Raw genomic sequence first — 16029 nt, 5'->3', positions numbered from 1 at the left:
CTGCTGTGAGAGGAGGGATGCCTCAGGAGTCTTTCTGACCACTAATCATTGTCAGATATACCTATGGAATTCCTATTATGACTTACACACTCTGTCACTACCTGTCTGTTTTGTGGGCTGATTCAAAATGTGAATGACACTTCAATGGCTGAAGATAGGTGACCTGATCTAAAACTTCTAAAAACAAAGGTTGAGGTAAGGGGAGTTCAGAAGTAGGTCACATGTCAGTATAATTATCTAATAAAGGCCATTTTTCTTAGTTATACAGGATAAAAAGAAAACACTTGAAATATTATGTAAATAGGAATGCAAGCACTCGCCTCCAATACTTGTACAGTATTACTTTAGAATAAAAACTTTACATTTTATATTTTATTTGGTCTTATTTTACACAAAAACACAATGATCTTCATCAAAACAATACCAAGCAAATATTACTGTGTATAGACATACATTCTTACATCAAACTTAAGCATTTGTTTAACACGTTGCATATGTTACATTTGATTGGAGAAGCCTTCTTTCCAAAATGGCGTAAAAGTTCACCCAATAGTCAGTCTCAGCTGCTGCTTCCTCGGCGGCGAAATAATACACCTAAAACACCAATAGCAGGATGGTGAGAAACAAATAATACTCTACCTTGAAAAAAGATGTCTATGATATTGATTTAAGGAGGCTGACCCAAACAAAGCAATGCTGAGAAAGACTGGCGCAAGGCCTACTGTGCGTCATACACAAAAGATCTTTGTTTTCACAAGACATGACAACATTGGAATGAAGTAAATGAAATAGTTTCTAAATGGTCCTGCAAAGGCAGCTTGGAGCATGCAGTTTGGATCACTATGGCTCCAAAGAGGCAGCAAAGCACATGAAGGGAATTAAGAGGGGATGACATTGCTAATTCAATGTTTGGACCATTTCATCACTCACCTACAGTTCTATTGCAAGAAAGCCCATTCCAGCAAATAAACCCTACCATTGTCTCCAAGTGTAAACTCGTGGAAGCCCTCCTCCCATTTTTTGGGAAGCCATTACTATGCATGGTTTCATGAAGAACATAAACTTAGGTATACGTTATGTTGTGTGACCCCAAAGCTCTGGCAGTGTAGTAGATCTGAAAATGTTTCTTCATATAGGTGAAATCCTGAGCAAACATTGATGACTAGTATGTAAGATTTTACAAACTATTCAGGCTTTAGGAAGTAACCGGTGCAATTGGGGAAAAACAATGTCCAAATGAACTTCATAGAGAATCTTCATCACAATCCACCCTACCTTGGTTGGTTTTGAAATATTTGAAACCTATGTACCAATCCCTGAAACAAACTAGTGAAAATGTGTCATTGGGATAAAACATTTCTTCATCTTGTGGATCCATGCAAGACATTATGAAGCTCAACTAACAACCGCATTCATTTTTGCCTACATGGACGCATTAGCATTCAGGTAAATTCCCAGTAATTTGACCTTAGTTGCTGTCAGAATGTCAAGTTCATCAAACTTAAAGAAAGGATACAAGATGGTAAAAGAATGCACTCATAACTCTAATGTACAGAGAAGTACTTCAGCTTTGGCATCAATCTACTTCAGCCACTTTGTTCTTATCAACCTTTGAATATTCTCATGTATTTGAAAATAGGTGGTCCAAGTCTGTCTCAAGACATAGACTGTGACTCTGAACATCACCTCACTGTATGTGTGAAGCTATGATCTTTGTTAGAAATGACGTCGTTTGTGAAGGCTAGATATACATTTTTAATTGCCAGGGGACAAGACTGTAAGTGAATGTCAACCACTTATACTAAATATCATCCAGCACGACCCAACTCATTCCATTAGACAGAAGTTGGGCAAGCCATCACCTCCCATGCCGATACCCTGCCACTAACCATGAACAGTCTAATAGCATTGCATGGTTGAGGGGGCTAAACATAACTCACAAATCAGCTAGGGATAGTCACCATTGGCCGGTCAAACATTTAAAGTACACAATTGTGTACATTCTGCAGAGCTGCTGCTGTCTCTTACTTTGACCCAGATTCTTAATAAACACTACTTAAAATGTCCTGAAATTCTGATGGGATATGCACATGGTATAGAGTCACCCTCTGCGAAATGATGATCATGCAAGGAATACTGGTAATCAGTTAATAACTAGAGAACTTCACAGGTTCTAAAATAGCGTTTATTTTCTCTATTAGAGATATGAAGATTTAAAGAAAAGCATAAACAGGAGCATCACTAAAACAGGCATTGACCAAATTGGCTTTAAAGAGAGCCAACACAGGGGATTTCTCAAATATTCAAATTTAGCAAGATTTTCAAAAATGTCTAGAGTTCAAAGCATTTTTTTTGTTAAATCGTTTTTATTGCAGAACCAAAGGTATAGCATCCTAAACAGGTATCATGTCATCAGCGTAGATTCCTCGTCCCCTTGTCCGTACCTCCATCCATTATACACAGCCATTCAGCCCACATCCCGGAGGCCGGGCGGCAATACTCAAACAAGAAAATCTTTACATCCAATAGTCGCTGTGTGTGTCGCATGAGGAGGTCCGCTGTCTGCATTTGAGTTTTCACCCACCCCCCGGTGTCTCATGAAAGAATCGCCTCTCTTGCACCGCCTAATCTAGGATTCCCCACCCCCCACCCTCCCAAATGTCCCCACTTGCGCCTAACCAACCTATATGTGTCCATGCAGTGACTAGCAGGAGATCATAATCGTCTACTAGATGTGTGTGCTTGGTGAGGGCGCTATCGCCACGGGTGTGCCGGTCGTGCCATCTGGTGTCTCCCCTTCTCCTTCTTCCCCCTCTACCGAGCTGTCTCACAGGGCTTGCACTAAAATTTCCCACTCCATTGCCGCCTCCTGAGCCCTCTCGTCAACTTTTCGGCGTGCCAGTTGTTACCTGATTGTGCTCTCGCTCGCCGCCCATTTCAAGAACTCATTCAGCCACCTCCGATGCGTGGGGCCCGTTTTCGACTTCCATCCCTTGGTCACTTCTCTTTTGGCTAAGAGGAGGCCCATGTCAATGAATTTGCTGGACATCTTGTTCTTGGGCGTGTGCGGGAACCAGTGCAATATGCTGACGGCTGTGTCATAGCGGAGGTCCCTACCTGTCACTTCATTCAGGGTGTCGCCAATCTCCTCCCAGTAATTCCGTAGGTGAGGGCAGTCTCTGAGCATGTGGGTCAGATCCGCTCCTATTCTATTACAGCGTGGGCAGGCTGCTTCCTCCGCCTCGAAGTACTCCCTTATTTTGCTCGGGGTAAGGTAGGCCCTGTGGAGGATATAGAAATGGATCAGTTGGAATCGTGCGTTCCTCGTACTCTTTCTAGCGCGTCTCACCAGCTGCGCCCACGTGGTATCTGGGATTTCGTTTGCAGGTCCAGTTCCCACTTGGCTTTCAGCCCGGTCAGAGGTTGCAAGGCCTCATTTAGTATTCTAGAGTAGAGGCATGTGACCGCCTTGTAGGTACCTGCAGACATCATAGTGTACTGGCATGCCAGTGACGTTGGTGATTCCACTAGCCCCTCGCCCCAGTGTGCCTGAATGGCGCGCACCACCGCCGCGTGCAGTAGGTAGCCCCCCCGCGGCAGGTCCTAGCGCTCCTTCAGCGTTTGGTATGGGGCCAGTGCCCCATCATCGTATAAGTCCCCCACCATCTGTAGTCCCGCTTCCTCCCAGTGCTGCAAGTGCGACCAGTCCCCACCATGAGGGAATGCTGTCACCATGCCCAGTGGGATCTCGGGTGCGTATGGATGTTTGACTCCCACTCGTCTTTGCAATCGGTTCCAACAAAGACGGAAAGTTCTTTCCTCCAGGGATAGGTCTCTGAGTGCCAATCGTTCCTGTAGGGCGATATAAGCAAGCACATGCCGAGGGGTGCCACTGTCCCTTCCCTGCTCCGGGCCGCAGTACACCCTCGCAATCTCCTGCGTAAAGGTCTGTAGCTGGGCCGCCAGGTAGTATATTTCAAAATCAGGGACCGCTAGGCCTCCCTAGTCCTTCGGGCGGGTCAGCGTGGCCAGCGCTATCCTGCGTCTGCCCGTGCCCCACAGAAAGGAAATCACCATCGATTTCAACTGACGAAATATCGCATTTGGCACCCATATAGGTAACGTCCGGAAATAATACAGCAACCTGGGTAAGGCTATCATCTTTAATAGGGAAATGCGGCCAGCCACCGAAAGCGGGAGAGTAGCACAGAAGGACATATTACCTTTCAGGGCGCGGAGACAGCGGCCCACATTGCCCTCTAACATGTCCACGGCATCATGGTACACGTAGACTCCCAGATACTCCAAACAGGTAGGCTCCCATCTAAGCAGTGGGCGGGTGGAGGGCTGTGACTCGCCCTTCCGGAGGGGAAACAGGCAGGTCTTGGCCCAGTTGACCCTCAGGCCGGAGACCTCGCCGAAGAGCGCAAGAAGTCTTTCCGCCCCCTCCACAGCCTCGCCGGCATCCTCCAAGAAGAGGAGGAGATCGTCCGCGTACAGCGAGATAAAGTGGCGAATTCCATTGTGTTCCAGTCCCCCGTAGTGTCCACCCTTCCTAGCCATCGCCGCTAAAGGCTCCACCGCCAGGGCGAACAGCAGCGGGGACAGCGCGCACCCCTGCCTAGTACAGCGGCACACATCATATTGGTTCGATATCAGGGTGCCCACCCTCACTCTCGCTTTCGCCGCCGCATACAGCACTCTCGTCCACTCAATGTAGCCTTCTCCGAGACCAAAGCGCCGCAGCACCCTATACAAGTATCCCCACTCCAAGCTATCAAAAGCTTTTTCTATATCAACTGCCAACACTAGGGGCGCTCTAGCCTCCAGTGGCGGGCCACTCATCAAGCGGGCTAGCCTTCGGATGTTGTGAGTGGTGTTACGCGTGGCTATGAACCCAGATTGGTCCTTGTGGACTAGTTCCTGCATGTGTTGTAGTAACCTGGACGCTAGCACAGTGCTTAGAATCTTATAGTCAGTTGTCAGCATTGATAGTGATTGGTATGACGCCATGCTGGTGCTCTCCCTTCGCGGTTTCAATAGGGGAATCATCAGGGCTTCGCTCCAAAAACCGCTTGGAGCCGTGGGGCCAGCTGTTCTATGTATCGCTCGTAAAAATCTATTGGCAGTCCGTCTAGCCCTGGGTTCTTATTACGAGCCATGTGCTTCACTGCTCCCCTGATTTAAGCCAGGCCTATTGGATTGCCCAAGGCGTCCGCGTGCGCCTGTTCCAGGTGCGGTAAATTCAGGCCATCCAGGAATGCTTCTATTTCCTCTCCCCTGTCGCCTAGCGCACTTACGTACAGCTTTTCATAGTAGGACCTGAAGCTATCAAGGATCTCCGGTTGCGTGGCACTCGTGCGACCCCCTCCCTCTGATATGGTTAGGATCGGATGGCTGCGTCTGGCGGGGTCGGCCAACCAAGCCAGCAGTGTTCCGGCCTTATCACCCTCAGCGTGCGTTCTTGTTAGAAAAGCCTTATAATCAAAACTGCGGAGGCGCTCAATTTCCACCGCCATCGCCTCACGCGCCTCGCAGAGTCGCTCCTGGAGCTTGGGCCAGTTAGGGCGCGCCAGCTCAGCCTCCCGTAGTGCGCGTTCCGCCCTGTCCAGGTCATCCAGCAAAGTTCTACGGGCCCCAGCGTATTTTCCTATGCAATGTCCCCTCACCACTATCTTGAAGGCGTCCCACTCCGTAGCCCTGGAGTCAGTGGAACCTCTGTTGTCCGCGAAGTATTGGCCGATTCTTTCCCCCAGCGCCTCGCGGAACGGTGTGCCGTCCAAAGTGTCCGGCCTCAGCTGCCATGTCGGGACTCGGGAGATTTCGGTCATCCAATCAAGTGATAATAGTAGGGGGTTATGATCTGACAGCGTGCGCGCTAGGTATTCGGTGCGGACCACTGCAGGGAGCACCAGCGGAGAGCACGGAAAGGCGTCAATACGGACGTGGAGGTCATGGAGGCTGGAATGGAACGAGTAATCCCGCTCTATCAGGTGCTGTGTGCGCCAAGCGTAGGAAAGTTCCCACTGCGCCTGCCAATCTGATCTGCACTTCGCTAGTCTGCGCACCGGGGAAGTGTGTAGTGGTGGGTGCGACCTGTCTAGTTCGATGTCTGCCACCGAATTAAAGTCCCTTCCCATCAAGATAGGACCTGCGAGGTAACTAGCCAATTCCCCAGATAGCTTTGCAAAGTATGCCGCTTGGTCCACATTAGGGGCGTATACGCTGCAAAGCACTATATGTCGACCTCTGAGTTTCCCCTCTACTGCCACAAATCTCCCCTCCGGATCCACTATCCGTCTGACCGCCTGAAAAGGTGTACCCGCCCTTATCCAAATTAGTGCCCCCCTGGCAAAGGCCGAGTACGTGGTATTGAACAAGTGTCCTCTCCATCTACGCTGTAGCGCTATTCCCTCCTTTTTCGTCAAGTGTGTTTCCTGTAGTAGTGCAATATGGACCCCCCTACGAACCAGATACGCATGAATCTTGTGTCGCCGTGCCATGGTGTGGAGCCCCCTCACATTCCATGTCACACATTTTAACGTTCCTGCATTAGCCATTGTCCCATGTCATTCGTTACAATGTAGCTTCGTAACGTCTCCAGGCGCTCGTGGCGGAATATTTCCCCCTCCCCTCAAAAACCATCCCCTTGCCCCCACCCTCAACTGTGCCTCGGATCCCCCCAACTTCCACAGGCCCCCCCCCCCAGAACAGGACCTAACTTCACGAAAGCTGCTACCATCCAAACTGTGTGTGAGCAACCGTGCTCTACAACCCACCTAAGCCGCAGTTTGCACTACGGAGGCCTTAAGGGCCCTAAGTAGCGTGAACTGGCTTTAAAGGCCCGAACCGTAGTCCCATCCCCCCGCCCCGCAATACACTTCGTAACTCACGATATCACAGTAAAGATGCTGCCTGCTCCGGCTGCTGCCCTGGCAAGTTCCAGTAGTCGAAAGTCAGCACAGGGGCAATGTTCCGCTCTCAGCCTTCAATAATCTCCTCCGACGTTTGCGGCGTGACCTCTGGGCCCTTCGTGCTACCAAGTTCCGACAGTTCTGTTTCCGAGCCCGTTGCCTGATCCTCCAAACCAGAGGCCCGCCCCGAGTGAGTCAATGCTGTGGCCGACAAGTCCAATACTGCCTGTAGAGCGGCTCGTCGCTCATCTTCCGTCTGGGAAACCGGCGGTTTACCAGCTTTCTGCATACGTCTCCGGACCCTCCGCGATCTCCTCACCGGCAGTTGTTGTCGTGCCTCCTCTGCTCTCATCTGCACTCCGTCCGTGCCAGCTTTATAAGTGTCCCACCAAGCCCACGCCTCTGCCGAAGTAGGGAAGAACAGCGATTTCTCATCCACCACCACACGCAGCCGGGCTGGAAAGAGGAGCGAGTACTGTAGGCCCTCCGTTCTCAGTTCCCTTTTGATGGACAAGAAAGAGGCGCGCTGCCTCTGAGTCTCGAAGGTATAATCCGGAAACAGCGTCACCCTGCTATTGTCCACCTGAAAGGGACTCGCTTCCCTCGCTCTCTGCAGCAGCCAGTCCCTGTCCTTGTAGTGCAGCAGTTTGATCACCACTGGGCGAGGAGGATGTCCCGGACTGGGTGGCCTGGCTGGAACTCGGTGCGCTCTTTCAATAGTGAAAAAGGATGAAAGCCCCTCCGGTGCCACTACTGTCCTCGGCCAGCCGGTCAGATATTCCACGATGTCAGGGCCCTCTTTTTGTTCCGGAAGGCCCACTAGACGCACGTTGTTGCACCTGCTGCAGTTTTCGGCATCCTCCGCCCGCCGTTCCAGGGTTTGTATGCGGTCCAGCGCCTCCGTCAGCCGACCCTCCATGGATTCGTGTGCAGGCACCAGGTCCTTCAGAGCGATCTCTGTCGTCTTGACCCTATCCGATAATTTCCCGTGATCTGCACGCAGCAGGCCCAGACCCGTTGCCACCTCTGCTATATCCTGGTGTAGAGAGTCTTTTGTGTGAGCAATAGCCTCCAGGATACGGTTCTGCATCTGTTGCAGGTCCGTCGAGGGCTGCGATGGCTCGACAGGCACCTCCAAGCTAGGGCCTCCCTCGCCCTTCGGGCCCCTGGGCTTCCCCATCATGCGTCACTGCGAGCGGGCCGGGCCCTTCCAGGTGCCGGTGATAATAGGCCCGTGTCCCCTCTCACGTACCAGCGCTTCTCAGGCAGGCGGTCAGGTAAGTCAGGTTGGTCGGCCCCCCTGGGATCAGGTTCAGCGCCCTCCGGAGGATTCGGGTCCCAGGGAATCCCACTCGCCCAAGCTAGCGTTGTTCAGCACTCGTCGTGGGGTGTGTCCCGCTCCTCCTTCTGGTATGCTCCTTACCCCTGGCAGGAATGTCCTCCCCACAGTTCTGCTACCAGCACGTCTGCAGGGCGGCACCTACTTGGTGTTGCGATGGCGGTCCAGAACGCAGTAGATTATTTCCAGGCCCCAATCTCCCGCAGCTGCGGCGACCGATCAGCAGCCGGGGCAATCACAGGCCCAAGCTTCCGTTATCCTCGGCCGCTCTGCAGGTCCTAGTCACCTCCACAGGTCGGGGCTCGCCCAGCAACGCCCGGGGGGGAGGGCTCCGTCCAGCGTCTTTGACGGCCCTTCTGCGCTGCGCACTTCGTGTTACTGCGGACAACCGGGACTTCCAGGGCTTCCCCCGTCACCGGTACCGATGTGGCGGAGGAGCGCTCCTCTCCCCAGACGGAGCGGGCGGCAGTAGACCTCACAGGAGGCAGACGGGCCCAACGGGTCTCTCACTTCCTCAGGCCCCAGCTCTTGGATGTCCCCCCAATGGCTAGCGGAGGTAAGATGGCCGTCACCAGGGTCGTCGTTCCGCAGTGGAGTCAGCCCAAGGGGGCGCCGGAGTCGCCAGGCACCATAGGCCCCGCCGCCGGAGGCTCGTCGCAGCAGCCCCAGCTTGGCAGGATCGCCGGAAAGGTTCCCGGAGCGCCCCTCAGCACTCCCAGCAATAGTAGGCCTCGGGAAGCCGGGAGGTCGATTTCGTGCCTCCCGGGCAGGGAGGAGCCTCGTCGGGATTATCGGAGCGCGGAGTGCGGCCCAGGTGTCGCCGACAGGAGGAGTCGGGGGTCTCACTAGCCAGTCCCGCTCTCCTCAGGACTTCCGGGCATCAAACGATCTGCCGCAGTCGGGCATCACGACCGGAGGCACAGCTTTCGTTCCGTCGCCGGCTTCGCGGGTGCCGCCATCTTGCGCTCCGGGCACTCGCACCTTCTCCGCCGAAATGTGCTCCTCGTAGTGCAACCACCGGCGCGCCGCACAAACCGGAGCAGGCACTGATGTATTGTCTGGGATCGCCCGGAGTTTCGCGGGGATCCCAGGCCAGGTAAAGGATTAAATTCCGGATTACTGGGCGGAAGGGTCGGGAGCCTTGTTAGGCTGCGACCATCTTCTCCGGCTGCTAGCCACACCCCTCTAGAGTTCAAAGCATTATTGGTATATTTCGTTACTTACTTGGAGTTCACTTATGGAATCCTTATTGTAGAACACTTGTTCCGCTATTTTGGAAACACGTCACTGGCTCATTACATTTGGTGAAAACTGGGACGGAAAGCAGGAGTGGCTTTGTGCTGTCCATATCTTAAAGGCAGCTTTACGTTCCCTACTTGTCTCATGCCGTTCCTCATACACATTTTGGCGGCGAGGGGAACGTTACCCTCTCTTGCATTGAGGGTGATTTGGTGCTGCATGGGAGTCTATTGATACCTCCAGTCTCCCTAGGACATTGTTTGGTAAGCATGGCACAAAATGGCCATGCTGGTATGACAGGTACAAAGAAAAGGGTACGCAGTTTTTACTGGTGACCTGGTATGGACCATAAAATGTACTTGATTGTTGGAAAGCTCAGTGGCGGTAGTCAGGCTGACAAATCCTTGCATATTTATAAAACTCCCTTGTGCCTGGTTGACTTCCCTAATAGTCCAAGGGAAAGCGGGGCATTGATTTTGTGGGAAACATGTATGATCTGTAATGAGATATGCTTTGGTTGCTGTTGATTACTTATCCTAATAGATTGAATGTGATGTACATGAGGTAACCTAACACCATGGCTGTCATAAAGCTCCTCTCTTCCATTTTCATAAGTGATGGTTTTCCCAAGCTCTGGTTACTAACAATGTGGTACAGTTTAAGTCAAGTGCCATGCAACGGTTTGTTAGTTGCCATGGTATTAAACACCTTTCTGTTGCCCTTTTACAGCCTACAAGGCAATGGAATGGTGGAAAGGGTCAACAGAATGTTGAAAGAAAGCATCCAGGTAGCTTTGACATCTGGGGGGAGGAGTTAAAGTCAGTTCAGGACAGATTGTAGAGCTACTTGAACATGCCACACTCTTTTACTGGAGTCCCTCTATTTTTTTGTTGTTAAGTGGCAGGCATCCTCACAACAGTTATTGATTTGAGAGGTAAAAAAAGTGACTATGAGAGAAATAATCACCTTTCAGTATTTTTTCCCAACTCTACAAAATTGTTTTTTTTTCATTAATGGGCAGTCAGCCACATCCTAAATTGTTCCTCACATGAGAATTCAGGCATTTAATTTCCTTTGACAACCATCTGTTACTTGCGTTTTTTCTTAACTACTTTCAATTTCAAAGGGGGAAATCTCTACAGAGGCAGATGCATCAACAAGCTGATCTCATTGCACAATTCAGAATCAGGAGGCACACATATACAGCATGGAAACCTATGGACTGAGGAAAATCTAAAAGACGACATACTTGACCAATTGGCAAAAATCAAAACCTTCCCCTGGTTTCTGCTATTTCTAGAATTAGGTTTATGACAAAAATATTAATTGAGGGCCCGATTCACAGAATGAACTTAAGACTAAATCCTAAACTTACTACTATTTGGTATTCACAGAATGCACTTACTACTTTCGGGATTCACAGAGTGAACTTACTACTTCCGGATATCACGGAATGAAATTACTATTAGTTTAGGATTTAGTCTTAAGTTCATTCTGTAAATCGGGCCCTTAGAGTGCAAAAAAGAACTTTTCTAAACACTTAGCCGACAGTTGACTACCTTGGGTACAAAAGCCTGCCACTGGGCAACCCACCTTTTCAGTGTCCGGCTCCTGAACTAGGAATATACCCAATCTTAAAAGAATTTGACTAAGGCTCTTGTAGACGAGGACATCAGACAATTGGAAGAAAGAGCCCCTCTAGAAGCATGGCTTCTGAAGAATACACAATCCCTCATGAGAGGATGCAATGATGAAGACTCAGTCAGTCAGTCAAAAATTTACTTTATTTGGTTTATCATAACCGTAAAGCATACATGTATAAAAATTCTGTTAAAATAACAACAAGTTTAAAACTCATGTAGTTAAAAAAATACTTCCTCCCAGGCTATATCTGTTGTCTGTTTCTTTTTTTAAGAGCAAATTCTCTACAGAGTTCATGAATTTTACCCCGCGGCATATTAGAATGTTTGAACCTGCTCCCAACCAGCTGGTCACAGCTTGCCTGCAGGTGCGGATCTGTAGCATATTAAAAATAGGTTTCAATAAATTCTTCCTTTTTTCTGTGGAGGATTCACATGTGCACAGGAGATGACACAAGGTCTCACTGTGGTAGTTACATAGCCTGCATCTTTGTCCCTGGTGCGTGACTCTCCATGATGGAATCAATTCTTTGGAGCAGTGGTCTCCCATTCTAAGGGCCAAAAATGTTGTCTTTAAAGATAGCCGGAAGTGCGCTATGAGGTAGGCTTGAGGTTTTAATTGTTTGTAGGAATTTAAAATGGTCCATGCATGGCGCCGTTTGGCCAAAGTCTTTTTATCTTCTACCAAACTTAAGGCTTTTGCATTTAAATTGCAGATCTTTTTGAGAGAAGATTCTTCCGGTGGATTTTTCCAGATCTCCTCTATTTTGAGGGTTTCTAGTGATACTCGTAGGTCATAGCCCCATGAGTTTGCTTCATATTGGTCATATTGTTTTTTGATTTCTTGCCAGCATAAGTTGTTTAAAGAGCCAATTTCTGCCGATCTTAATTTCCAGCACCATTTTACTAGGGCAGCTTTCCGTTGATATATTTGATTTTGTAGACCAAATTCCAGTCTTATTTGTGCCGGGGCTGATCCTTTGTATAGTTTGAATACAGATTTGTATATTTTTGTCTGGAGAGTATTTAAAATGGCTGCTTCTTTTCCATGCCATATTTCCAGGCCATATGAGAGTGATGGTAACACTTGGGCTGCCATTACCTTTAGCAGGTGATCATAAGAAGGGCATTGCAGTTTATCCTGAAGAACTTTGTACGCAAAGCTCAGGGATTGTGTTTTTGCAGTAATGATTCTTTTTTGGTCTGAAAATGACATATTTTTGCTTATTGTGACTCCCAGATATTTATAAGCAGTTGTTTCCTCGATTTGTCTGCCTTTTGTGTACCATTTGAAGGGTCTTCTACTGTTCCCCGCTAGTCTCACCACTTTTGTTTTTTTGATGTTTAGTTCTAGGCCTTCTCTTTCAAAATAGTCTGTTAGTTCTGATATTGTTCTTTGTAAGCCTATTGGTGTTTGACTTAAGACTACTATGTCGTCGGCATATTGGAGAAACTGAATGCTTTCGTTTGCTAATTTTGGTGGATGTCCGTTAGCATTCTGAAGGTGGTCTTTTAGATCGGCCAAATATATATTAAAAAGGCTTGGGGAGAGCACGCAGCCCTGTTTAAGGCCATTTGTTATTTTTATTTCTGCGGATATTCTTCTTCCGTCTCTCAGTTTTATTTTTGCCCACGTTTTGCTATATAGTGCCATTATTGTTTCCATTAATGCCGGTGGTAGATTCCAGAGGTCCAGTTTTTCCCATAGGCGTTTTCTGGGGACTCGGTCGAATGCGGCTTTCAGGTCTATGTAACAGGCTATTAATCCCGTCTTTCTTTTCCCTGCTCCTTCAATTAATAGCGACAGTGCTGACAGGTTGGTTAAGCAGCCCATACCTTCCCTGAAACCGGTTTGAAATTTAGGTATTATATTATTGTCTTTTATCCATTGTTGAAGTAGGGACAATATACAGGATGAGAAGAGCTTTGCCTCCACATCGATTAAAGCTATTAGTCTGTAATTTCCGGGTTCCGTTCTACATCCACTCTTATGAATCGGGTGGAAGATGTTTCCTTGCCAAGCTGGTGGAGTCTTTTTTTCTTTGTAAATGTAGTTAAAGAGTGGGGTCAAATATTTTGCCCAGAACTCGGAATCATATTTGAACAAGGCGTTTGGAATTCCATTTGGGCCAGCTGCTCCTTCCGCTTTCGTTTTCCTTATTAATGCGGTTAGGTGTTTGATCGTTGTCAGCGGTACCTGTTCCTCTTGGGCAATGATTTCCTGTTGGACGTTCTTCACTTGTCCGGGAACTGAATCTTTTTGGTTTTTGGTTGTTTCTATGTTGATTTGATGGCTTTGGGTATTGTACAGATTGTTAATGTAAACGGCCCATGTTGTTTCACTTATTCCTATATTGGTTTGTTCACCGGCTGCTTTTGAAAGTTTATTTATTATGTTCCAAAATTCTCCGCTATTTGGAAGTTTGCTTGTTCTTAGAAGGTCCACCCAGATTTCTTCTGTGTGAGATTTTTTTGCTTTTCTACAGTCCTCTTTATATTCTTTCCTCATTTTTTGTATGTCGTTATTTTCTACTTCATTTCCTGACCTTTTTACTGCTGCCCTTGTTCTTAATATTTTCGCAATTTCCCGTTTCTTGTCTCTTAGTTTGGGGTTATACCACGACTCTTTGTTTGCTTTGTGGCCGTCATTTGCCGGTGTATTTATTGCAAATTTTCCCAGCAAAAATTTATGTAGATTTTCCCAATTTTCTATTGGTGATTGGTTTACCGTGTCCAAGGAGCAGTTTTCATATTCTAATACTGAGTCCATTATCTCCTTTTTTATTGGGCCCTTGCTTTTGAGTTTTTGCAATTTATATATTTCTGGAATTGCGGACAGGAATTCTAATTGTGTTTTTTCTTCAGTGTGTAACCTCATTATTATCTCTTGTGGGAAGTGGTCGCTCTCAGGTCTAGTTTGGATTCCAAAGTATTCTATTTTCTTTTTTAGTTCATTACTTGTTAGGGTGAAGTCAATTATGGAGCTCTTTTTCCCGCTGGAGAAGGTGATTTTGGGGGGTATGTCTCCCTCCATTTTTCCATTTAGGATTGTTAGACCTAGTGGTTCCAAATCGCTCCAAATATTATGGATTTTGTCCTTTTTCTTGTTTGTTTTGATTAGATTACAATTGAAGTCACCGGAAATGAATATCTCATGTGATTTGTATGTTCTGTGTAAAGATTTTATCAGATTTATCAAAGTTAGAGCTTTTTCAATTTTGGTCGTCTTATCTGGATGAATGTATAGATTTATGATGAGTAAACTCCATCTAGAGTTCTTTTTATTTGCTTTTGGCTCTACTTTGATCACTTGTATCCAATTTTCGCCTGAATCGAGCAGTTCAGTTTTCCAGTCAAAATTATTAGTAATGAAGATTGACAGACCTCCCCTTGGGTGTCCATACTTTGAAAATTTTTCTGCCATTATGTGATGTTCCTCATATCCCATGATTTGCCTCGCGGTTACATTCCAGGTTTCCTGGAGTAAAATTATTTCAAAATTACTCAGGTAATCTGTTGTTTCTCGGTCTTGGGACATTTCTTTGAAACCATGTACGTTCCACGAGCAAATCCTTATTTTTGTTTCTGGTTTTGGGGTTAAGTTGGCCTTTGGTCTTTGATTGTTTTGTATCAGATTGCATACGTCAGGATCGATGGCCGTTTAGCGCCTGTGCCAACCAAGACCAGTCATTGTCTTCCTTCAGACCCTGATATAGTTGCTTTGTTTTAGTGCTACTCGGGTCTTGTTCCACAAACGATTTATTCCTTGCTCCTTTCAGGATTGTTTGGGGTTTTCCCTTTACGTTGTTTGGTTGGGTAAACTTATTGTTTAGTAAGGGGAATGGGTATTTTATTGGGGTCAGACGTTCTAAGGTTATTCCCCATTCTGTAAAATGAGTCCTGGTTGAAAATATGAGTTCTGCTATTTCTTTAGATACCCAGGTGGTACTACTTATTTCAGGGCCCATGTCTTTATTTCCCTGGATAAATTCAACTGCTTTCAAGTCACTTGTTGATATCCCCCTCAATATTGGTATCTCTTTGATTAATCGGAGAATGTTTCCCCTGTTCAGCGTGTCTGAATTTCCTTTTGTTTTGAATTCCGGCTTGAACAAGAGTTTGCATTCTATTTCCGTTCTTGCGGTTTCGAGGAGTCCGGTTTGGTAAATTCTCCTTTTTCCCTCTATTGGATCAAATCGAATGTAGGTTATGTTGTCGTTTTGGCCGGCCCTAGTTGTTAAGTCTGGACGAATGGGATCTACTGTGCACGCTTGTTGTAAGGGGTAAGTTTTGTCTTGTTCTGTTTGGAAGTTTCCCTCATTTTGACTTGTTTTATTGTATAACTCAGCTTCCTGGTCTCTGCATGTTCTTCCTTTGTCTCCCGCCGTGATGATCAGGCCGATATTTGATTTCCTCGCTTGAATGTCTTCTATTTTATGGCTTTGTTCTTTTTCCTCTTTTTCCTTAGTGTGTGGTGAATTTCCTTCAGTATGCTGAATTGATCCTTTGTTAGCCCATATTTCCCTTTTAGGATTGTTTTCCTTTATTTTTTGTTGTTTTAAGACCTCTCTATAGTTTGGTTTTGACCTTCTGCTATTGTCATTGGCATCGTTCGGGATTAACTGTTCCTCTTCATTTGGTTTTCCTTGTATGTTTTCTGTTATTTTGGTTCTGACTGGGAGTTTTGTGTGTTCCTCTTCTTCGTCTCTGTTTATTTCCTTGTTTCCGTCTTCTTTGATAGGAGTGTCTATAATTGGAGTGTCTGTGTTTGGGTTTGTTCTGGCCTCTTTTGTCTTCTGTTCGAAGATGGCAAAGAATTGTTTTGCCTGCTTGTTTTTCATAGCATTTTTTCTTGCCTTCCTTGCCCGTTTCCGCTGTCTTTTTGTTAGAGGTTCTG

At 47.2% G+C, this 16029-nt stretch overlaps 1 protein-coding gene across 2 annotated transcripts in view; it reads right to left on the bottom strand.

Annotated features, from left to right (window-relative positions):
- Positions 1-387: 387 nt before the first annotated feature.
- The window catches only part of LOC144761783 (MFS-type transporter SLC18B1-like), a 1350585-nt gene continuing 1334943 nt past the window's right edge, over positions 388-16029 (bottom strand). For both annotated transcript variants that reach the window (XM_078647026.1, XM_078647029.1), the window contains one exon: positions 388-594. In XM_078647026.1, coding sequence (XP_078503152.1) covers positions 543-594 — 52 coding nt within the window. In that variant the 3' untranslated portion in view covers positions 388-542. The remainder of the gene's footprint in view (positions 595-16029) is intronic.

The sequence above is a fragment of the Lissotriton helveticus genome, chromosome 6, assembly GCF_964261635.1.
Source record: "Lissotriton helveticus chromosome 6, aLisHel1.1, whole genome shotgun sequence".
NCBI classification, from domain to species: domain Eukaryota; kingdom Metazoa; phylum Chordata; class Amphibia; order Caudata; family Salamandridae; genus Lissotriton; species Lissotriton helveticus.
This window is presented reverse-complemented; position numbering and strand designations above follow the sequence as displayed.